At 37.7% G+C, this 24949-nt stretch overlaps 1 protein-coding gene and 1 long non-coding RNA gene across 3 annotated transcripts in view; one reads left to right on the top strand and one right to left on the bottom strand.

Annotated features, from left to right (window-relative positions):
- Positions 1-24949, bottom strand: part of LOC136847723 (uncharacterized) — a 211198-nt gene that overhangs the window by 7412 nt on the left and 178837 nt on the right. The window contains exons 2-3 of one of the 2 annotated variants that reach the window (XR_010855808.1): positions 14142-14234; positions 5694-5820 (exon numbers count right to left, since the gene is read on the bottom strand). This is a non-coding gene — a long non-coding RNA (uncharacterized lncRNA). Of the gene's footprint in view, positions 1-5693; positions 5821-13057; positions 13181-14141; positions 14235-24949 lie in introns of those variants that run through there. The other variant, XR_010855809.1, reaches the window with a different exon arrangement.
- Positions 18315-24949, top strand: part of LOC136847721 (procathepsin L-like) — a 10895-nt gene continuing 4260 nt past the window's right edge. The window contains exons 1-5 of the mRNA XM_067119584.1: positions 18315-18387; positions 20132-20218; positions 22238-22390; positions 23053-23238; positions 24425-24622. Of these exons, the coding sequence (XP_066975685.1) occupies positions 20132-20218; positions 22238-22390; positions 23053-23238; positions 24425-24622 (624 nt within the window). The 5' untranslated portion in view covers positions 18315-18387. The remainder of the gene's footprint in view (positions 18388-20131; positions 20219-22237; positions 22391-23052; positions 23239-24424; positions 24623-24949) is intronic.

The following is a 24949-nucleotide window of genomic DNA, read 5'->3' as shown; positions in this document are numbered from 1 at the left end:
AACTAAAGCTAAACAACGAGAGTGAGTGAGAAATTCCACGTCAACATTCGTGAATCACGAACTCCCATGCAAAATTAAACAAAGTGGCCTACAGGATTACCTGCCTATCTCAACACCCTGATGTTCTTAAAGGCGAGAAATCTGTCCTATTATAAAAGTCTCTAGATACAACCTCATCCGGGACCAACACCACCCCCGCCCCTGGGGAACTAACTGACACTCCAAGCAGGGCTTCAGGGGCAGACTCGCCTTCTACCACAAGTGCCAGCCATCCTCCCAAGCCGAGTGAATGCCCACCCCCGCTGGCCAACCGGCCATCCACCCAAATGATCAACTCATTCATTTCCCATCTTCGCGAGTTGCCATTATAATCTCTTGGAATATTTTTGGCTTCAAGCGGAACATTCCTCCCCTAAACATTTTCTGCAAAAACTTCAAAGGCATCATTGCATTACAAGAAACGCTCCCCTGGCCTCATGACCTTGCCATCTGCGATTCAGTGCATAAGACCTCAGAGCTTTCATATCAGGTCGCCCGAAAGGGGGCCTTTCTTTCCTGTGGCACAAATCGTTAGACAATATGGTGAATGTGTTGATATATAGGAGTGATAGATTGCTGGGGGTTCAAGTGACAGTAGGGGACTCTAAGATTCTAATAATATTTATATGCCCTGAGAAAAGAACAATAATTTTGATCAATACTGCATGATCCTGGGTTTGTTACATAGCATTATTCACGATTCTACTGCTGATCATATTTGTATAACTGGGGACCTTAATTCTCACCCCACAAAACTTTATAAATAATTTACTCGCTTCTGTCAAATTAGCTATGCAATGCTCCTCCCTCCCTCCCTCCTATACTTATGTACAAAATAGAACGGACACAAATGCAACCTCCTGGCTGGACCACTGCATCACGTCCCCTCAACTTCATGGTTCTATTGTGGCCTGCAACATTCGCTACGATCTTGCAATGGGCTGATCACATTCCCTTACAGGTGTCATTCAGTACCACATCCCTCGCTACCTTGAACCCCCTAGCTGATCACCCACCTGCTGTTAACTGGGATTCAAAAAAACAACAGAAACCCCGATCCTTTAGGGAAACCACGGAAACGAGGCTGCGGTCAATAGTTCAACCAGCAGACGCCTTACTGTGCACTAACCCAAAATGTAGAAACGACCATCACAGGAAAGATCTGAAAGAATTCTATTCGAATATAACTGCCGCTATACTTGCCTCCGGCAGGGATACCTTTAGATCTCGTCAAGGCAACTGTCGTAATATACCTGGATGGATGGAATGACTCGGTTAACGAGAAATGTTTCTACTGTGGAGGAGCTGATGCAATGTCTAGAAAATTAGAATCTGGCGATTAACCCCCGTCTATGGAAGGACATTCAATCTCTAAATCTCAAAACTAAAAAGCTATCACAGAGTAGGAGAAGCCGTCGGTGACGAGGCTGTCGCAAGAATGTGGGGTGATCACTTCAGCACTATCCTGAATTGCATAAACGATCAAGACTCGGGGGTGATCACTTCAGCACTATCCTGAATTGCATAAACAATCAAGACTCCCGATGGGATATAAATAACCTCCTTACTGATAATATTCAGTTTCATTTCGCCGATCGTATTACGCCGGGCAACATCAGCGATGCCATGAACAACCTACCTAATAATAAATCGCCCGGCTGCGAAGGTCTGCCTGCTGAAGCTTTAAAATTCTGCCATCCGATAATTTACAGTTTGCTTGCTGCTCTATTCAATGCGTGCATAATTCACCAGTTTCTCCCAGACTCCCTACTCTTAGTTTATTTAATACCATTAATAAAAAAAAAACAGCTAAAGGATGCAGCTCACCCTGGCAATTATCGCCTGACTGAAATTACTATAATTGCATCGAAGATACTAGAGTCCGTTCTTCTCGTGAGACTTCTCCCCATTCTACACACTATTGACAACCAGTTCGGCTTTAAAGCAAACCACTCTACCGACACCTGCATCTACATCCTGGAAGAATTGCTGAACTACTACCTATCATCAGCCTCTTCTGTCTTCATATGTTTTGTAGGTGTGAGAAAAGCATTCGACAGAGTAAACTACCTGAAGCTCTTCCTGAACCTGCATTAACGAGGCACATCTCTATCTCTAATTGCCATTTTAGCTTGTTGGTTCTCCACACAGCAATTCTGTGTCAAAAGGGGTAACGTACTGTCGTACACCTTCGGCTCCCTAAACGGGCTCCGGCAAGGGGGCATTCTCTCTCCATACCTGTTTAACACGTACACAGATGCCCTAAATGTCAAACTGAACTCGACTCCCAATCGAATGCACTATCAACGAAACAACAATAAACAACCTCTGTTACGCTGACGACATGGTTCTTTTTTCCCCATCAGTGCGAGGTCTCTAGCGACTCATCGACACCTGCCGCCAATATACAACGAAACCAAGACCCAGTGTGTGTCGCTGCTACCGAAATCGCTTAAGCATATTGCAAACCATATATTTTCCTCTGAAATCGTCGTTTGGAGTTAGTGCATAAATTTCCGTATTTGGGCCAACATTATCACGGACGACCTAAAAGATACGGCAGACATAGAAAAGAGGCGTCGTAAACTATGTGCAACTGGAAACATGATGCAAAGAGGTTTGCTTTCTGTCACCTAGGAAACGAAACTGCTGCTCTTCCGCTCGTACTGCTACAGTTCCCGAGAGATCATGAGACGTATCACTGTTGTTCATAATGACATTGAGACGTCTCACAAACACTCCTCGCTATCACTCCGCCACGCAGATATTCATAGAAAACCGCCTGGATAATTTGAAAATCATTGTGAGGCGAACAATGTCCAGTCTGATCACCCGACTGAGAAACGGCAGCAATTCGCTCATATAAAGCATCCTAAGCAGTGAGGCAAGAAGATCTAAATTGTAGGAAAGATGGGATAATGAGACGTCTGTTCCTTAAGTGACTTCTCTATTTTTGCAATTAAGTGTCATCTCCAGAATCTGTCATTATTATTATTATTATTATTATTATTATTATTATTATTATTATTATTATTATTATTATTATTATATTTCTACGTTTCTTGTTATTATTGGTATTTTTACTTTTTTATTATTACTGTGATTAACATCATGTAGAGTTTTGCAATTTTCAATATTCGTATTGAGCCTTCTGGACCTGACTTCTGTAACCACCTAAGGTTCCGAGCTGGAAATTAATCGTCTGCAATCTGTATTTTTTATGGTTACCATTTTTAATGTTTTTTCTACTATTATTCTCCATATAATTACTGTCAATACCATTATTATGAATTCTATTTTTTTCTACTTCAGCAGCTGTGTGGATACTGACTATTATTTTTATATTATCATGTTACATAATGTATCTAGATTGTGTGTATTGTATTTGTATATTCCATGTATATTCCATGTATATGGCCCTGAGCCGCAATAAAGGATATTATTATTATTATTATTATTATTATTATTATTATTATTACCACCTAGTCTAAGCCTTCGTTTATTAAACATGATTATGAAGACAATGCATATGCTCATCCAAAACTTGCGTTGAAGTTATAAGCAGCACGAATCTCTCTTTCAAAGGAGAGAGCGGTTCCAAATCTTGAAATTCCCAAGAGAAAGTTCAATTAAAGGCGAAAACGCCATATAACTTACGGAAAGACATTGCCCAAAATACCCTAAATACTTGTGGACTTGATGCGAATGTTCCCAGACTAGTTACACGAGTCGGTCTTTAGAAAATTGGAGCACTGCTTTTGGTGTCGAACTGGAGGTATTCACCTTTAAAAGAAATCACAATCTTATCTCGTTCAAGAGCAGGCGATATTCTTTTTCCTAACTTATCTGAAAGTCTCATCGGAAAGTATTTATTTTGCCTTGGTGTTTTCATTTCAGTGCTCAAAACAAATGCGTCCTACGACGTGATCGGTCCTCGGTCCTCTCTCACTAAAACTACAAGTACCTTCATAAGGAAGAAAATGCCTGTTTTGTTCTGTATATCTCGCTAAAACCAAACTAAAGTTTTGGACAAGCGCCCTGTTAATAAAAGACTTTACGTTTAAATGCCCTACTGTAGATATTTGGTCACTCATCAGTCACTAGGATTTTGCAACACATTTCATAGTCTGCATTACAAGGCAATGATCGACACTATCGTTAAAGTTTATACTTTTTAAATCTATTGGCATCTCGAAAACGTGACAGGTGAATAAAAAACAATGAATTCTGTAAGGATACTTTGTACGGAAATCTATCATCCTTTTTAAATAATGTTACATGAAATTATCTGACTTCAAACGACGAATGAATACAAAGTAAATGACACTTGAGAGTTGGTTAACTCTGCCAAGGTTGGAACAAAATTAAGTAAGCGGAGGAACTCAGGATATTCGCAATGCAGGGTTACCTCAACAATTACAAGATAAAATGAAACGGCTAAAAATAAGCAATTACACACCTTTTAAATTATGACGGACTACTTCATAAAATATATACCGTCCCTCAGCATACAAAGTTCCATTTCAATGACTGTCTTCTAAGAGTTGTCTCTCCCCTAAGATATTGCCGCTGTCTATTGTGATACGAACATCACTATCAGCAAAGGTATTAAATCCCACATGTACCGGTAGTGTCGACGATCACCATTCCACCTCCTTTACACGGCAATCAGGAATGTCATTGCGCCATCGTGGGAATAGGGAATAGGTGATATCCATAGGGATTTAGAAGAACCTGAGTAATTGGCCTTCAAGCAGTCTGTCTGAGTTTTAGATGGTGCAACAATCTCCTGTCTGTAAAATCTCCTGTATTTGAACAGATTTTTTTTTATATCAATGACCTTCCAGGTTCTATGTGTATTCCCGAAATAATTAACTCTCTCCCCGATGCCGCCCCCATTGCACTGATCGTCTTCGCTGACTGTCAGACCAATATAGTTCCCTACAGTTTTTCTCATCGCACGTTATCAGATAGTGAGAATTTGTATTATATATATATATATATATATATATATATATATATATATATATATATATATATATATATATATATATATATATATATATATATATATATATATATATATATATATATATATATATATATTATATACATAGATAATATACTGTATATATTATATATATATAATTTTATATTTATATATATATATATATATATATATATATATATATACATATATATACATATATATATACATCCATATATATGCATATATAATTATATATATGTATATATATATACATACATAATATATATACATCTATATATATATACATACATAATATATATACACATATATATATATATATATATATATATATATATATATATATATATATAATATACACAAAATATTGATCTTCTCTGAAAGGCACCCTATCAGCCTAATTAATATGAATATTGGAATCGGGCAATCACTGATGTTATTTGAGTGACCGGACGTTGTAAAGATCCGCAACCCCAGAGTACCCATGTAAAGATTGGCTATCCTCAGAATGAACTTGTCAACATCAGCCAACCCAAATATTAGCTTGTTAAGATAAACAACCCTCAGGTACTCTGGGGTTGCTGTTCTTTACAACGTCCGAGTGACCTTAGTAACTGAAATATGATTTATTGAAAACACTGCTTACCTTGCATATCAAAAGTAACGCCAAATCGTAGTCGCTGATACCAAGATCTTCAATGCTATTGTCGTTAATAACCTGCCGTTAATTGTCTGCCGTTAATTGTCTGCATCCTCTTCTACTGCAACCAAACCTAAAAGGAAACGAAAATATTTGTCAAATCGTTGTCCGTTAACAAATCTTTAAGCAAAAGGGAGTTAAATGCTACATTTAAAGTTAGGTCCCTCTCTCAATAATCACAATATGAATAAGGATTAACAGACCTAAATCCCAATTCTATTTCATGTTAATTAGGAATGCTAAGAAATATACGATGCGAGTGATTTCCACAGGGTTTGGGAGAAAAGTAATTTTCTTTCAGACTAATTTCCAAAATGGGATCTAAATCAATTTTCCTCAACTTTTACTAAATTCCAGCGTGTTTCAGTCTGCCGCCCTAGAATGATTTGGGCAGGATATTGCGACCTAGGATGGTTTAGGTAGGACAACAAGGCGCCTAAGTATGGCTGATGTAGGGGATCAGGGAACCATAGGGTGGATGAGGTAGGATCACCAGGCCACCACACGACAGTTTAGACAGGACACCAAGGCACAATTGGATGAATTTGGTAAGGCACCAAGGCACAATTCGATGATTTAGGTAGGACATCAGGATGGATTAGATAGGATGCCAAGCCACCATAGGATGGTTTAGGTAAGGTTACCAAGGCACAATAGGTGTCACGAGGATGCTATCGGATGTTCTACGTAGGACATCAGGGTGTTTTAGATAGGACACACAGGCACAATAGGATGGTCTACGTAGGACATCAAAGCACAATAGGATGGTTTCGGTAGCCCACCAAGATGCCATGGGATGGTTGAGGTAGGACATTAGGCAGCCATAGGATGGTTGAGGTAGGACATCAGGCAGCCATAGGATAGTTTGGGTAAAACTACAACAATACTGGGATGGTTTCTGCATGAAAACGCGGTGGTACCTAGGATGAGTTAAGTCAGGACAAGGATACTAAAGGCGATCGACCGCACGATACTCCAGTATATATTTTCCGTCTTTCTTTAAATCTGAAGCTGAAAAATTTTAGGGCAGAGTCAACAGATGGAAATCAGCCTGCTGAGAGACGTTATAGGCAAAGATAATTAATTATAGGGTTATTTAAAACAAACCAATACTGCTGAATTCAGGATTAGTTGCCAGAGCAGGAAAGCATTTGCTCCTCCCTTATGCATTTGGAAATCAGAAGACTCCACAAGTGCACTAGATAAACAATTCCACATTTTTGATGTAGCCAAGATAAAACGCCTAGCAAACTGATACTAGAAAATAATGATGTTTGCACTTTGTATCTCAATATGTCAAATAACTGGCCCTTCTAATCCACTGGGTTCATGGCATTTTCTACGGCAGATAAGCATGCAGCATAAATAGACACGTACATTTACGAGTCCCGTATTCTTTAATTAGCCCAGGCCAAGGCTACCAAGTACTCAGTTTTCAATTTCTCGAATAAAACAGATCTCTTAAGCAGGAACACTTGGAAATTTTGGAAAATATCTGGTTCTAGTACATACTGACCGAAGTTTTCTGCGGGTTTACAAATAGTTTATTAAACAATTATGAACATATAAATGCCATTAAGAAATAAATCCTCTAATGCAACGACCAATTCAAAATTTCTCAAGATTGAATACACGTCTTCAAATACTGCGGTAACCATTTACATTTTCTTAAAAATCATGACAAAATCCACTATAAAAAGTAAAGGGCACAACTGGTCGAATGGACGAACTGACCTAGTTCTGAAGTGATTTCGGGTAGAAACGCCTTGAAAACAAGACTAATTTGAGGACAAAAAATGACTTGGTAGTGTTCGCGTTGTTTCTTTTTGGCCGACAACGGCATTTTAGAGTTTTGTATTATTCTCACTATTAAGTGTTATTCATAATTATATATACATTATAAATATACAGTATATACTTATATATATATATATTTGTTTTTTAATGCTTTCAAATTTCATAAAATATTGTAAAAACACATTGAAACTGAACAGACATACGGAAGGGAATTATCCAGTCATAAGCTCCGTGTATGCAACAAAATGTCATGTAGAAATGCACAAAAAATTTAATTCTTATATCTTTCGGAATGACTTTCTCGCCTTAGCGGAATTACAAAAACCTAAAACTGAGTATATGTCATATGCGTGTTCCCTATGTTTCCTCTAACTACTCTTTAAATCCCTTCGTGGTTCCGTTTTATTAGACAGCCGAAACCACCAATCTTGCAGGACGGGCCTATTATATTTTTCATTATCATGACCAACTCTTCGTACCCATTCTTTTTCCTCATTTTCCTTTGGCCCTGGGTAAGGCAAGGTCACGTATCCTCCTGTAACCCCGATTAACAACCATTTGCCGTGAAGGAACGCCCATTATAATTCACATCTATTTGCACTTCAGAAAAACTGCGGCCATTTATCATCTGGGTATTATTGATCAAAGACTGAACAACACTCGAAATAAATTTAGATTTCCTTATACACGCTGGGCTAGCAACTGCGGCCTAACCGTACTTTCTGTTAACCATACATAACATGGGCCAACGTGCCCTGCCTGACCTGGGGGGAGGGTGGGGGGCGTTCTCATACCCCGTTCTAATCCTCTTTATTTTCGGCCATTTCTGATTTAGTTTGCACATCCCCGTCTACAGTTGGTCAAATTACAAGTATATATTATGGGGAATAACCAAAACTATGTAAAATTCTCTTCTATAACACTTCGTAAAGCGGAGACACTAAAACAGCGGAATACAAATTCATAGTATTGTGTCTTATTTCGTTACCTATGTACTTGTACGCTTCTCGCTTTCGTTGGGTTCATCATAGAAAATGAAAAAGAATATGCTAAGCATCCGTAATTTCTCGCTCCGTTTCCAAAGAGTCTGCTATGTCATTTTAAAGAATATGCTAAGCATCCGTAATTTCTCGCTCCGTTTCCAAAGAGTCTGCTATGTCATTTTAAAGAATATGCTAAGCATCCGTAATTTCTCGCTCCGTTTCCAAAGAGTCTGCTATGTCATTTTAAAGAATATGCTAAGCATCCGTAATTTCTCGCTCCGTTTCCAAAGAGTCTGCTATGTCATTTTATCATTCACAATATTTTCTACGAAAATATATCGATCCATATCTAATAATGAGTGCAGTTATCAATAAACCTTAAGCGATAGACAGCCACCAATTTTGTTTCAACTAAGTCACCAAAAAATAAACAGAGGTCTAGGATTGCTACATCACTGGTAGTTTCAATTTCCTTTGAACTGTTTTAAAACTGCAATGATTACCTTAATAAATTCCACTGGATGTTAAAATGAAAATTTAAAATAGCATCTGCGTATCAAAAATAGTTACCTAAGAAAGGTTACAGGCAGCTGCAAAAAAAAAAAAACTCTAAAAATGCTTATACCCGAGTATTTCAACAGTTTTATCACAAAAAGTGCATTTAGCCATGAAAATATTAAAATATAATAATTACTGAATATATGTGTGAAAAATACCGCGAATAGGCGAATTTTCCGTGAATAACGTGTTTTTATGTTCCATAGAGAAATCCGCGTTAGATGAAGAGATCTCAAAGCAATTACAGAGCACATGACAAACCCAAAGATGTAACGATGTAGGTTAAATATAAAAATGGCTCAATACTTTAAATTCCCATTAATTTTTATCTGCAGCAACGCTATATTAAAGCGTCCCATATACGACCAATGACGAAAGATCTAAGACGGATCAGGTTAGCTGATGAAACGACCGAATGATGTAATGCTTTGAGGTCAAAGCATCTTTAAGGTCAAACCACCTTCGACTTTCTCCGACATGCTTTTTATATTAACATGAGGATAAAATATAGCTAAATCACAAGACAGTATTAAGTCTTGCTTTTTTTTTTCATTTTAGCATCAACGGATCACTGTTCGGTTTAGAATTAAATCTGCAACAATAAATTTGTAGGCCTAAAATTTTATAGTGCTTCTCTTTGCTGAATTATCATTGTAGTTCTACTAGCAAAACAATACGCTACGTACTGTCGAAAGCATAGGATTTAGAGAAATTATATATAGTGACATATCTTGAGTTCACTGACGATCGGCTGGGAAATCTGAATAAAATATATACAGTATTATAAGGCTTACCTTAGTGTCATCTCAAGAAGTTTATGAAAAAAATGCCTTACAGCAACAAGTAAACTATTGTTTATACAACCAACAGTTGGCAATAAAGGTACATGAATTTAAAAGTTCCACATTTCTCCGGACGTCATGTCGATGAAAACCTAAACTGTGACACGGATTCATCAAAATCTATTTTGTTCCGTAAGCTGACGAAGTTTCACAACCCCAATTATGCTTCGGAAATCCATACGTGCCCCACTTTCATCTAACGTTCTGTACTACCATTTTTATACGATTTTGGTCTATCAATTTTTCCATCATTGCAATCTTAGCCCAGGCCTATAAAGATAATTTTTTATTTATTATTTTTCATTATTTTTTTGGCTTTAAATTTTGTCTCCTTGCTTTCGTGTAAAACTGCTTTCAAATAATAATTCCTGCATCACACGTGTTGTTAGGTATGCAAACTTTTAGTAATTTATCTAGCCTTGATGTCAATTCGGCAACTGGAGGACCCATATTTTACCTTAACCTTCCGTATCCCCGTTCTCGCTAGGGCCGCGGCAAGGTAGGGACAGGATATCCTTTCCCGCCAAACGGGCTGTCTTATTTTGGAAAATCGTCGTTTGCCTAGAAGATACTTTGCGGTAACCCATGTCACAATGCATATCTATTGGACATTCGTGATATTAACCCATTGTTAGTGGGAGCGTCGACACTTGAAAAAAAAAAAAACAGTTATATATGTGCACGTTTATTACCCATGGGTCGTCTTTAGTAAACTTTATATACAGTATCTCCGTCAACTGCGAATGCTTTGGGAATCTTGCAAGGCTTATATAACCCTTGTTATTCAAATAACATCGTGAATAAAGGCTTATTGACTTTACTTCGACCTATGAACATAAAGAAGCTGTATCATTAAAGAAACTTTTGGTTAATATTCGCCAGGTGAACATTAGAAGTTTAAACGTTTTCACCGAATCAACTGTCAACAAAACATCGGCATGAAAAAAAGATTTACTATATCTTATCGGTTCAACTAAATTGCTTTTTATGGAGTCGAAAAAAAGGTTAAGTACCTGTTATGATAAAAACTTCAAGGTCGAACCTTTTAGGTTGAAAAGAACGTAAAAATTAATAGATATCTTTAACAAGAAGCGCACAATTGGTTATAATCTCTAAAACGAACTTTAAAAAGCGAACCTGATTTAACGCCAAGAATGTACGGCAAACTCGTTAAAATGTTTACCATAGACATTTTACTTCGCGGCCATTGAATACAATATACCAACATTTCCCATTTCAAAGTACGGACATCTGGAAATACAACACAACAACTCTGCTTCAGTTTATGAATTGACAGGTCTATATAAATTACCAAAAGTTTACATATATACTTAACAATACTCTTGATGCAGGAATTATCTGAAAATAGTTTTACATGAAAAAAAAAGCAACAATATAGGCCTGGGCTACGATTGTAATGACGAAAAAAATTGGTTTTCTCCTGGAGCTATGGTCACAAACCCATTGCCAGAACATTTAACCTCAGAGAGCGCTTTCTGTCAAGGTTTGTATTTTCCCTATTGACTGCTGGAAAACTAGTCACCAAATTTACCCGATTTATATCCGATTGTGTTACACCCAATTCACACAAATATTGTTATAATAATAAAAACCACATTTGATTACATCTTAGTAAATTTCAATTTAAAACAAATATCATGTAACATATCATACCGCCTTACGTAGATACCCAAAGAAGCTAACACTACGAAGGCAGGGCCTTTAAACGTCCAGTTTCCAAAAGTCAGTGTGATCCAGTAGTTCCTTCCAGGATATATGGGTTTTATTTAATTTTTATTTTTAGCAAATTTTCAAATGGCAGACGAATTCTTTGCATATAAATGTTTCGTAAAACAAAAAAATAGTGTTAAAAATTCAAAATCGTAAAAAAAGCTCAGGCAGTTTTTCGTTATCTGGTTTCGCAAACCATGGCTGAGGAACAGGTAGTGATAAACAGTCAGTATTGGGTGGAGTTGTGGGTTAAGAGTTGTGGTAGTTGTAGCAAACAGTTCTCAAGGAAGAGCCCGTGACGGCAAACGGCTAGCTGAATCCAGCTACAAAATAGTTCGCAGGAGCTTCCAGAAATGCACCTTTTACACAGTTCTGATAGAAACTAGCTGTTAATTATCCTATTTAAAATCTCACAATAGAGAAATTTGCGCTACACAAATGTAAAAAAAAGTTTGAATGTTGTAAATATGTGCAAAATTCGTTCTATTCATGTACTTGAACAGGTACATACAGTATGCTGATGTTACCACACCGAAAAAAAAAGCTGCATCACATGCACCTTTTGGGGGAATAAAACTGAATTAGGAAATACTGCACGCATTACATAGGCAGCTAAAACAGCGTTCATTACAGGATGGTAAAATTTGGCTGGTCAAGAGTCCACTAAATTCCAGTACTTCTGATAGTATTGAAGATAGGTAATTTTGAAAAGCACTGACCATGCGTACTTGAGCAAAATCTACCAATGAAGACCAACTAACTGCCTGTATCCAAAACACAGAGAAAACGTCCATAGCTAGACCAGTCCTCAACAATTATTCCTGATCTTGCTTCTGATAGGAAAAATCTACCAATGTCGCTGAACTAACATGCTCAGGTTCAGACATGTGGTCTTACCGCAACTGCTACAATGATGTCTGCCAAATTACTGATGGGTCTCAGCAAATAATGACCAGAAAAAATAACATTATTGGGTTCCAGGCAAAAATTTCACCGGTCTTAAAAACTAAAGCTAACGTTTATCGGGTTACTCAAGAATAACAAAATGTGCATCTCGGTATTCATGCATACATGGCCCAAATGAAAACGCACAAGAGTACACCGTGAAATTCGTCAATACCGAAAATAATTATTAAAAACGAATACCTTTGGTGGCAAACGGGCTTAACTTGTCTACTGTATTAGAGTAGACCCCAAAGGCAACGTAAATTATGCAGCCAGTTGCCCTTACTAAATTTGGGTTCAACCGGTTCAACACAAAACGAAAGTCAATATATAAATAAAGCCTTTCTCAAAGAAAAATATAATAAAAGGCTTTCTATCTAATGCACCACCACATTCATCCATTTAATGCTACACCTACAACCCTCATATACTTGCAAGAACACGAAAACCTTACCCTGTCAGGTCTTGAGACGTTCCCTCTATGAATCCCACACTAAGAAATAGGAATGCCCGAATTTCGGATGTTCCAACACTGCTTCCACCAATAAACAGTCTTCGTCTTTATTTATTTGCTGCTTGTTTTTTTACGAACGATATAGCAATTTTTTTTTCGCGTTAACAGGGACTACTTATATCCTAAAACTAAAATAAACACACAAATCATAGTGAAACGACATAAATTGAGAACGTTTCGAAGATTTTCAATATACTCTCAAGTTTTATGGCTTCGCAAAAGCTGGGTGAGGAAGTGTCCTCTTGTTTTAAAAGGGAGGTGGGCGGGGGGGCGGTAAGGGGTAGAGGAAGGGTGAGTTGTTAATGAACCTCTTTTACAGCCGTTAAGGACAGATATGGTGAAAGATAGTTTACAGACAAAAAAAAAATGACCATATCGATAAGTATTCCGTTAAACCAAAGCTGAAATAAATATGTTTTCTTATATACATAATTGAATTAATAAACACGATTTTAGAGTTATATGTTGGTGATAGCAGGTACGGTATATTAAAACTGTGTCGCTCTCTTGCATTTTTCCTCGCGGTTTCATTCACCTCACTCAGTTCACTCTCCTGATCTTTAAGGAGTATATAAACCTTCAATAGGTCACAATGCATTATTTCCAGACTTTGCCTTTCTTAGTCGAAGGTTTTACATGTCTGAATACTTTATATAAATCCACACACATGTACGCATACAAACTATACAGTACATGCATATATATATATATATATATATATATATATATATATATATATATATATATATATATATATATATATATATATATGCGTGTGCTCAGCCATGTCTTCATTCTTTAAACTAAATATCGTAGGGAAAATGAAGAAAACGGCCCTAAATCTTCCACAGATGTAGAATACCAGCCTCCAGAGAAGTCGGAGTCCATATTCTACATTTGATCTAATCAAACAATCAATGATGACGAACCAAAAAAAAAAAGCAGCTCAGTGTTACTAAGGTCAAAACAGTAGCCTCTTTAGCTCAATTCTGAAATACTTACCATCATATATCCCATGACTTACCGGTAAAAATGCGTCATTAGATCATAGAAATAAGCAGAGCAAAATGATGGCATCACGGGAAAAATGGTTCACAGGTATACCTTCCTCAGCTCTCTGAAACATAGAAAACGTACTTCAGATAATTGATCCCAGCGACGTGTGTTACTAGTTTCATAAAGAAACAAGCTTCACCGAAAAAGCTATACAGTAGCTTTAGCTCCAAAACAGAATGACTTACATTCTTCAAAAAAGCATTAAAAGAAATAATAAATACATCATAGGATTTAATGTGTATACAAATGTTATATCATGTGAGGAATTTAATTTTAATGGTTTATGCAACGTGTGATCTGATTATACAATTACAAGCGGCCATCATTGGCAATTGTCTAAATTGTCCAATACTACGCACAAAATTTCAGACTGATTATAAAAAGGGCTCTTTCATAGGACTGCAATCAACAAAACTTTCAGAACTCCAGGGTTTCCTCAACAAAACGCAGGCGAAAAATCGTCAAATTTAATCATAATTGTTCGAATATAGTGAATGATGCTGTCATTTTCACTTTATATCCATTTTCTACCGAAGGTAAAAAATGAATCCGAAGCAAAATCAGCGAGACAGAAAGACATGCTCTATGATCGCTTGGGTGTGCTAGGTACAATCTAGGATTAGTAAGACCAAATGATTCATTTACTACGCTCTTCAGGCTACACCGACGCTGAATAATTCAGTCTACACCTGCCTTTCTGTCTAAAAACATTTAGCAAATCCAACATTACCACACCTTTGACCAATCGTATTTCCCCTCCTTGGCCTCATATTATGAAAGGTTTATACTTAGGTTCTCTTAACTTACAAAGCTGTATGTATAGAGGAATATTCAATCTGACTGTTAATTCATCATAAGCTGTTGTTTCCTTTACCGTGCATCCGCATTATCAATTACTCAATGGAGACTCTTTTTGCAAGGTAATGGAATGTTCAGCGAGTTTCTCATTAATGCTTGTAGATTTTGGTTGATAATGATAAAGTAATAATAAAGAATTTATATGTTTGCTTCCTCCGTGCCTCTGTTGGATTAAGGCATTCGGATGCACAGCTCATCGCTGTTCGCATTTACAATAACCATCATTCGCAAACGGAGATCTCAGGATAACAGTAGTCAGAAGTTATGACTATCAAATGGTAATTCAACAATGCTAATTTTTTTCGCAAACACATCCAATCCATAGTTACCGGCACCTTTCTTTTAACGTACAAAATGGTTGTAAATTAACAGAGCCAAGATACACTAAATATAATGAAGAAAATAACTCTTTGGCACTCATACCTAGACTAGTCTTACCTGCACCAGAGCCAGAAGGATGTGAAAAATTGCCGATATTTAAGAAAAATAAGTTACTTGTCTTTTCAAATACAATTAAAATCAGGAGAAAGTTCGACTAACAAAAGGGCGCCCTCCTGATGAACTAAGTATAAGGGCCTTCGTGAGATCCTTCAGAGATAAAGGTGGAAGAGGCTGGTTGCGTAGGGCTGAAGACTTAGTTTGGTAGAGAAAAACTGTTATGAATGAGCTCACTACCGTAGCTTTGTTCAAACCCCTTACCTTCAAAACGCTTGATTAACTGCATTTTGTCGGTAGGTCGTTGGAGAAGAATAGGAACTGACAAATAAATATTTACGTAAATTATTTTGATTTAAACAAATTCAATCTCTGCTCGTGCGTAATTGTGGCACTTTTTTCCCATGAGCTAGACAGTAAATAAAACCCAGTAAAAAGAATTCTAAACGACAAGAGATAAATTAGCAATTAGCAACACCGTCACCGGCCAACGTAATAAAAAACTGCCGTCATTCTGAACCGGCAAATAAATATACGTTGCAAAACTATAAAACCTCAGAGTAACTATACTTAAGAAAACACTAATGCAAGTACTGTATTTAGGTTTATAATAAACAATGCGTCGACAATATTTTAAGGTTTTAACACAAAAAGATATTTTCACGGAATCTGGATTAATAGTCATGCATAAAAGCAATCCTTTATCTTGTACAACTACTAAAACGAGGAATCTACACGAAGATAAGTTTATGTCTTGCCTTTATTTGCGTCAGTTTCCCGGGAGTTTCCCCCAAGTCAAGATTTATTTTTCATCTCCACATACGGTCTTCTCTATATATGAATTACCATTTGTTTTTGCACACTGGTCCCTTGATTTTTCTATTATTTTAATGGGTAACTTTGTTATGAAATTTAAAACGAACAGGGAAATGATTGTTATTCGACCTGAATGCCGCCTTGAGGTACTACTCTAATGAGCCCTGTTGTCAAATTGATTACGATAGAAATGGGATTAGCGCTGTCGCAGTAGCGCCCTTTACGGGAGCTCCTACGACCTGCTGGCGAAATGAAATGACAACTGCCATAAGCTAAATATTTGTCTCCGTTTCCGATTATAGATGCTTCCTATATCTTTGGAATCTGTCTTTATATGCTGGTATTTTATCTCTAAATACTGACTCAAGATTGTTACCTGGCATTCATTGCAAAGGTTTCTACTATACATGTTCTATTTTGTAAAGCATTCCTCATGCGACAGCATTGAATTAAGCCGAATAATTTAGAAGGAAAATAATTTCGTTAAAGATAATATAATTTTTAACGCACAGATTTGTATATGAAGTATCCATTGTAATATTACGAACAGTTACATAAACAGAAATATATGAGAAATGATACAGATGGCATCTGAAGGCTTACGTAAAAGGGATACAAAAAAGGACACTAAAACTAAAATAAAGTCTTCATGGTTTGAGAAGCCACTAATAAAATATCCTGAAAGAGTCAAAATAACAGCAATGTTTATAGGACTATGTAAAATTCAATAATCTGTAATTAATACATCCAGCACTGCCTATGGTTTTGAAATACTTGAACGCTTTTGCAGTTCCAAAATACAGTGTTCTTTGTGTTATCTCTCTCTCTCTCTCTCTCTCTCTCTCTCTCTCTCTCTCTCTCTCTCTCTCTCTCTCTCTCTCTAAGATAACTGCTTTTGCTCACGTGATGGCTAGCATGAACAATCACTACACACCGTCGTTGAGCAGTTCGAGTCAATTATGCAGTAAGTCACGTATAAAAATCTAGCCGGTAATTCCGTTTTTTTTTTTTTGTCAAATTGTTATAAAAGTTTACTGAATAGATGGAAGGTCATCTGAACTATCCTACGGCAAACAAAGAAAAATTTTATTTGGGTCTTCGTTATGACCCAACCGCCCACGAGTTTCATCCGTTCATACATTTAGACATCAGGCGTAACCATAGAAGCCTTTATATTCAATTCATTTTACTTAATGACAATGCAATTGGTGGAATAATTTTATCGATTCTCTATCACTAATACATTCTATATATCAATGAATAGTGTAAATGTAATTAACAACATTCATAATATTTCAGTCGCATGAAAACAAGATTCATCTGAGTCAGGCCAGCCGTATTTGTGAAACCATCTGTATTGTGGTCTATGGCAAATCAGATTTTTTGAGACTTTTCCGTGCCGACCACCTCTGTTTGCATGGCTTCAAATAATGATGTAAGTCAGTCAGTCAGTCACGTGTCTCCTTCTCAAATGTTTCATCTGTGAATAAGTCCGGGTTTCTTTGCGGTTATATAAAGTTTGTAGGACTTATTCACATTTGTACCTTAAACCAGTAATAAACAATACGGTGCTCAGATAAGACGTTGCATAAAATACTTATTAAAGGCAATTATATAATCAAGTGAATTTAATCATTATTTACCTCACATTACTTGACGATACATATCGAGTGTTTTGTTCCTATTTTCATTTGGATTTTGGACCAACAAATAACATTTCAGGTTGCTTGTACTTTCAAGTGAGGTTTTTACTATTTTCTTAGTTGTATCACATGACCAACATCCATTTTTCTGTCTTACAGGGATGTAAACTATTTTTAGGCCTGTATGGAGCCAGGAACCTCACACGCCCCCGCCCCCCAAAAAAAAAAACTCAACTTTATGTTCGGTAATAACATTAAAAGCAGAGAAGGAAGATAACTGCTACTGCTTGTCAAACGAGAGATAGAGTGATTAACTGAAATAAAACAGCTGGCGTTGTTTGGCAGCAATTAACGTAGGTGGTGGGAACAGCCACCTGAATATTAAGGAGGGCTTTCATTACAAAAGAGGAACAGATTCAACAGAGGCGTGGAGGAGCGATTTTCTTCCCTCGCGTTATCAAGGTGAGTTCTGTAAATATTTACTCTTGCCTCTTTCTTCTTATTAAATCTCATTGCTGTATCTCCATTTTTGTTCAGTCTTACCCCTGTCTTTTCCTTCTGATCTATCCCTATAACAGTCTCTTTTTTTATTTTTATACGCTCACCTCTACCTCTTTTCCTTCATTTAACTTTACTTCTCTTCTTTCTTGCTTATTCCTCCTCCTATCTCTTCTTTCCGGCATGTTTTACTCTTGAAATCCCCTCTAAATTCATGGACGCGTATGCAATATATAGTGTCAGAACAGAAGTTATTTTAGCAAACAAGTTACTTCTAACGTTGATGACTACAGTCGTGACTGCATTTTTCAGGTCTGAATTAACCCATTCAGCCCTTCCTTCCTCGGACAGAATTATTGTCAAGTGACTACAATTGAAAAATGCTTCCCGCATTCCTATATATTCTTTTAAGTTAAAAACTTCGCTATTATTTAACGACAATGATGGTGGCCATTTAAAGAGCATGGATTAGACCTAGGTTTAGATCAAGCCAGCTTTGTGCTACTGCGGCCTCTCCCGTAATGCCACTCGTAAGTCTGGTACGGTGTTTAAAGGGGATAGGCGGGGTTTGATGTGGATCTCAGGACTCTGCCCAGTCACCAGGATGAAAACTACTAAATTACTTGAATATAGGCCTACCAGGGTATCTCATATGCCTTACGCTGCTACGTGATTTTTATTTTTTACATTAAAAGTACGTCAGACCATAAAAAAATCACAGCTCATTACGTTGCTCTTAAATCGTTGTTTAAAGCACAGAGAAAATCTGTAACCTAGGACTCTCTTCCTAATGCTGCCTTTCGTGGTGCATAAATCTTCATCATATAAGAGACAGGTCTAATTCTTCCTTTTGGATTAAGCCCCATATTTCTTCCGACATCTACCTGGGCTGCGTACGGATATTGGGTTCATTGCCGCATGAAGGATTAGACCTGTCTCTTATATGATGAAAATTTATGCGTCGCGAAAATTAGCATTAGGAAGAGAGTCCAATGCCTGGCAGTAGAGGAAAAGACACAGGTCACTAAGCCGCGCAATTCCTAGGTTACAGATTTTCTCTGTGCTCTAAAAAAAACTATATGAGAGCAATGCAATGAGCTGTGATTTTTGCGGTGTTATGTCACGTAGCAGAGTGCTGCAATGGGGAAAAACATTCAGACTGCGAGGTACTGTACCGTAAATTATATTAGAAAACAGTGATATCTACTGCAGAATTTAGTTCGAAGGCAGTGCTTTGTACTGGAAAAACTAAAGCAATATAACAAAACAGAGCTAATTCAAATTTTTCTGCCATTTGCTTATAAGAAAGAATATTAACCTGCCCCTAAAGAAATTAAAGAACCCTATTAATTTTTTCCCTCCAACACGTAGAACTTTCCCTTCAAAGACATTGGGAAAGAAGACTTAAAATAGTAATATATCAGTCTTCTAGTGTAAAACTCAGTCGTTTTAATGGAGCTAAATTCCTCGACATAACCATGAAAAACAATGGAAATCAATCAATAAAATAAAGCTATTTAGAGAAACTGTTCTGCAAGGGAGGACTTATAAAGTGCTATAAAAAGAAAAGGAGTGATTTTCAAAACAAGGACTAAAATGGAACTAAAATGGAAAAAAACAACTTATTTCAAATGCAAGGATTTGGATAAGAAAAAAATATTAATAATCAAAATTAACCGAAACATTCAAGAATTTGTTTTATTCGCAGATGGTCATTTTGCCTCTCATCATCGGGTTTGGCTTAGCCACAGCGGGAGTTAGCCGGACAACCAATGAGCAATGGACTCATTTCAAAGTAAGTAAATAAGTAATTAAGTGGAGGATTGGTCTAAAAAAAAGTTTTTTTCTACTTTTTGCTTTGTTTTTCAGTACTGAAAACCAACTTGCATAAGTTTGGTAACCGCTGGTTCTGTGTTTTTATTCGATTTTCACATAAAACACTGAAAAACATGGCACGTTTAATGCCGAAACACAATTATATTGCAGATATGTATTACAATTATGAAGAGTGAAAAATTCAGGCCACAAAAAAGATATTTAAAATTAGAAGTAAATGCAAGCGTGGGAAGGGAAGTTGTTTACGTACACGCCGTTAACTTATCGCAGAAACATCACAAACAGGTTAGGTACAAGTCAACGACTTATGGGACCTTCTAACCAATGTTTTAAACGATTATCCAGCATTTGAAAAAGGTTCAGTCTTCACCTACAGTCGCTGACATGATTTCATTGTTGGTGATATGGATGCGGTGTTACCGACGTGTGTTTATGACATGTTGTCTAGTTCTTCATTGGACGGGTTGGTATCGTTCTCGGCTAGCACTCTGCTGGGCCCGCGTTCGATTCTCCCACCGGCCAATGAAGAATTAGAGAAATTTATTTCTGGTGACAGAAACTCATCTCTCGTTATAATGCGGTTCGGATTCCACAATAAGCTGTAGGTCCCGTTGCTAGGTAACCAATTGGTTCTTAGCCTCGTAAAAATATGTCTAATCCTTCAGGCCAGCCCTAGGAGAGCTGTTAATCAGCTCTGTGGTCTGGTTAAACTAAGGTACACATACGTATGACATGTTCTATTGTAATGTGGCTGCACCCTTAGCGTGTGCCCACACTGCAGTAAAACATTGTTTGTCACAAACACACGTTGGTAACTTATCACACAAACCACAAAGAGGCTGACTACAAGTTAGCGACCTATTAGTAGTCCGAACCAGTACTTCAAGCTATCCAACACTGGCCAAAGAGTCGTTCTCCACCTAAGGTCGTTGACTTGTTTTCAACCTGTTTGTGTTATGTATGCGATAAGGTGCCGAAGCGTGTTCACATGTTTTACTTTGGTGAGGATACACTCATAACAAAACGGTTTTTCTTGGCTAGTACTTAGCACTTTAAAACGTAGGTAGGGGAACGGGAGGGTAGGGAGACATCCACCCTCCTCCTGCAAACCTGTTCGTCCGCCCCGGGTGGGGGCAGGGTAGGTAGGGGAGCCAGCAGCTCCGGGTGCCAGCGGGCGTAGCGCGCTCCAACAAGCTCGTATATAAGAATAAAAGTTCTCATTCACCCAACTAAGTAAACGTCCCAGGAGGTATTAAACAAATTAACCAACTACAGTGAAAAACTGGCAGAGCTTTCTCGATTCCGGTGCTGACCTGGGCCAATTTTTGTTGCTTTAAACCCACAAACAAAACCAAACGAAAAAGTAAATTAAAATTGTGAGGAAAAAATTGTTTACAATTTCAACGCACTGCACATCATCGTCTTCACTTGCTTTACCAGAACATGTGACTACATTCTCATTACAGATTGAGAATCATGGTGTCGTTACCTTACTCCATGACGTAACGTGTATGTTTTTGCACATCCCTTTTCTATTATTTGTTAATTAGTCCCTCTCTCCCTCTCTCTCTCGTGTAAGATTTTCAGTTTAGATGTTCCAGCAGTGTAATTCAGAAGAGAGAGAGAGATGCGAGGCCAGTTTATTATCCATAGTTACCTAACGTTCTAGAGAAATGTCTTGATCAACCATAGTCAGAGCAGTATAAACTACATTAAATAAAAGTATTTAAAAAAAAACCTCATAAATAAATTAGATGGCATAAGAAATTATCTCCAGTCGACAGGAAACATAGCATTATTAATCAAACTTACGTCCTGTTATCGGAAGGAGAACCTTTACAACGTGGAGATAAACGCTTTCCTGGGTACCGTTCGCAAAACCACGCACTATCTTATCTTGTTGGCTGCGTTACACGGGCATTACAGTCACTATTTTTCTCTTGAGCTAAAGTAAAATTGTTTTTTCTCTCTGCCGCAGGTGACGCATGGGAAATCTTACAATAGCGTAGGAGAGGAGAACTACAGGCGGGCGGTGTTCCAAGAAAATATGCAGTTCATCAGTGAACACAATATCAGATACATGGAGGGAACTGAAACCTACGACGTCCGGATGAACGAGTTTTCGGATTTGGTAAACTTTTATTTTGTTGGATTTGATATTACACGCACACGTTTTACACACACACTCACCCACTATTGACTCTTCTGGAAAAACTGTGACCCATTTTCGCTCACTGCAATCTCCTCAGGTTCGTCGAAGGTTTGAGTTTTTGTGACAGAGGCTTAACTGTCAGACCTTGAGTTGCTTTACTTCAGTGGTCGAGTGATCGTTCAGTGACTGCTGAGTTTCGATGAGAACAAGAAGATCGAAAATTCATTATTGGTTCTCGATAGAACGAATGGTGGGACAAACGAAGTATTTAGAACTTCTACTTCTTCTAAAATACAAGTATAATGGATCTGGTCTTGCGTACATTTGAAATCACTTCCACATAGGCTACCCAGTATATCAGTTTAATGGATGGTGGTTACATAAAATTCTGTTTTATATCAAGTATATCAGTAAAAATATAATAGTTCAATCACAATTTCACAGATCTTTCATTCAACATACCATTTAGCCTCAAAAACAGAATATGTGTGATTTCATAACAATACACTAACCAGCCCTACACCTGAAGGATTAAATAATAAAGTCTGATTATTTGCCTGATTCTGATACCAGTACCCGGACAAACAAAATCAAAGATTCTGATTCCTTTTCTGATGCATTCTGGTTTTTCTCCTAAACAGACTAACGAAGAGTTCGTAGCCCTCATGACGGGTTTTGTCCCTCCTGAAAATGAATCCGATCAAGTTCCCGTGTTCGACAAGGTCTCCAGTGACTCGGTGCCCAACAGCATGGATTATCGAAGCCTTGGGGCAGTCACCCCCGTCAGGAGTCAGGGCCGATGTGGGTCTTGCTACGCATTTGCCGCGGTTAGTTTAAGAGTTGATTTTCCTGTGTCGCTGAGCAGCCTCTCTCTCTCTCTCTCTCTCTCTCTCTCTCTCTCTCTCTCTCTCTCTCTCTCTCCTAAGGCAGTTTTCTTCCGAAAGTGAGGATCGTCAACAATTACAGTCCAGTTAACAAAGATTTTGTGGTCTGACAGTTATGTTACCGTGCAGTCTTCCAACATCTGTGCTCGGATGCTAGAGAATTAGTTACAACAGTAATTAGCAATATAGTTACACTATACCCCGACACATCTTTAACAGGGCTGATATTCAAAGTTATTATAAAAAAACATATGGGTAGCTTGAAAGCAAAGGCAAAAGGCTGCATATGGCGTATATGGACCTTGAGAAGTTTGTGACAATTGATAAAGACAAAGTAGAAGTTACTGAGGATGTATGGTAGAGCGTAAATTGCTAAGAACGATAAAAAGTTATGATGGAAGTGAAACATGAGTTAGAGTTTGTAGAAAAAAAGTATATCTTAGTTTAACTAGACCACTGAGCTGATTAACAGCTCTCCTAGGGCTGGCCCGAAGGAGTAGATTTATTTTACGTGGCTAGGAACCAACTGGTTACCTAGCAAAGGGACCTACAGTTCATTGTGGAATCCGAACCACATTATGACGAGAAATGAATTTCTATCATCAGAAATGAATTCTTCTAATTCTTCATTGGCCGGTCGGAGAGTCGAACGCTGGGGCAACAGCATGCTAGCCGAGAGCTCTACCCACCCATCCAATGAAGAACTAGAGTTTGTAGAAGGGAGAGTGGTTGGTCTAGGGCAACAACTGGGCTGTAAAAAAGGGATCCTTATGTCTCCATGGATGTTTAATATGTTTAATATTTTTATGCATGGGATGGTGACAGAAGCCGGAGAAAGGACAGTAAATGTGGAAGCAAAGGACTGTGGTAAGAAGCTAGGTTGTGAACGGAATGTAGATTGGCGATGTTTGCCGATTTGATGATTGCGGAAACTATCAAAATAATTCTCGGGAGCCTTATGCTCTTTAAGGAAATGAATAATATATATATATATATATATATATATATATATATATATATATATATATATATATATATATATATATATATATAACATATGTATAATGTACACACACAAGTATATATTTGTATGTTTATATGCAATCTAAAAAAGTCCAACACCCAACAGATAGCGGCACTTGAAAGCCACCAGTATTTGAAGACGGGCGAAATGGTGGCACTGTCGGAGCAAAACGCAATGGATTGCATGAAGAACCACAGCGCATCGAACGCAGGCTGCGGTGGAGGCAACCATAATCGTGTCTATACTTACATCGATAACAACAACGGCATTGACACCCGAGAGTTCTACCCATACGAAGCCAGGGTCAGTGCAGCCATTGCTACGATATTTGTACTGGTAGCAGTTAATATCTTGGATCAGTGGTTCTCAACCTCTTCTGGCCCGTGTACCCTTTCATCACATGTCAGAATGCCATTCTATCCCCCCCCCGCCTCCAAAATAGTCTGCCTTAAAAGTGCATTCGTAATAATATGCAACAAAATACTAACACAAACACTCAACCTAGCGGAGAGAAAGCCCAGCGTGACCTCTCAGTAGTGCGGACCGATGCACACTGCGTTTTGTGTGGCCCTAGATTCCTAGTACCAGTTTGAGTGTGGTCACAATTCCCCACGCCCCCCACCAAGAAAC

Source organism: Macrobrachium rosenbergii, chromosome 17 (assembly GCF_040412425.1).
Source record: "Macrobrachium rosenbergii isolate ZJJX-2024 chromosome 17, ASM4041242v1, whole genome shotgun sequence".
Lineage (NCBI taxonomy): Eukaryota > Metazoa > Arthropoda > Malacostraca > Decapoda > Palaemonidae > Macrobrachium > Macrobrachium rosenbergii.
Note: the sequence above shows the minus strand (reverse complement) of the source record. Positions and strands in the feature narration are given on the sequence as shown.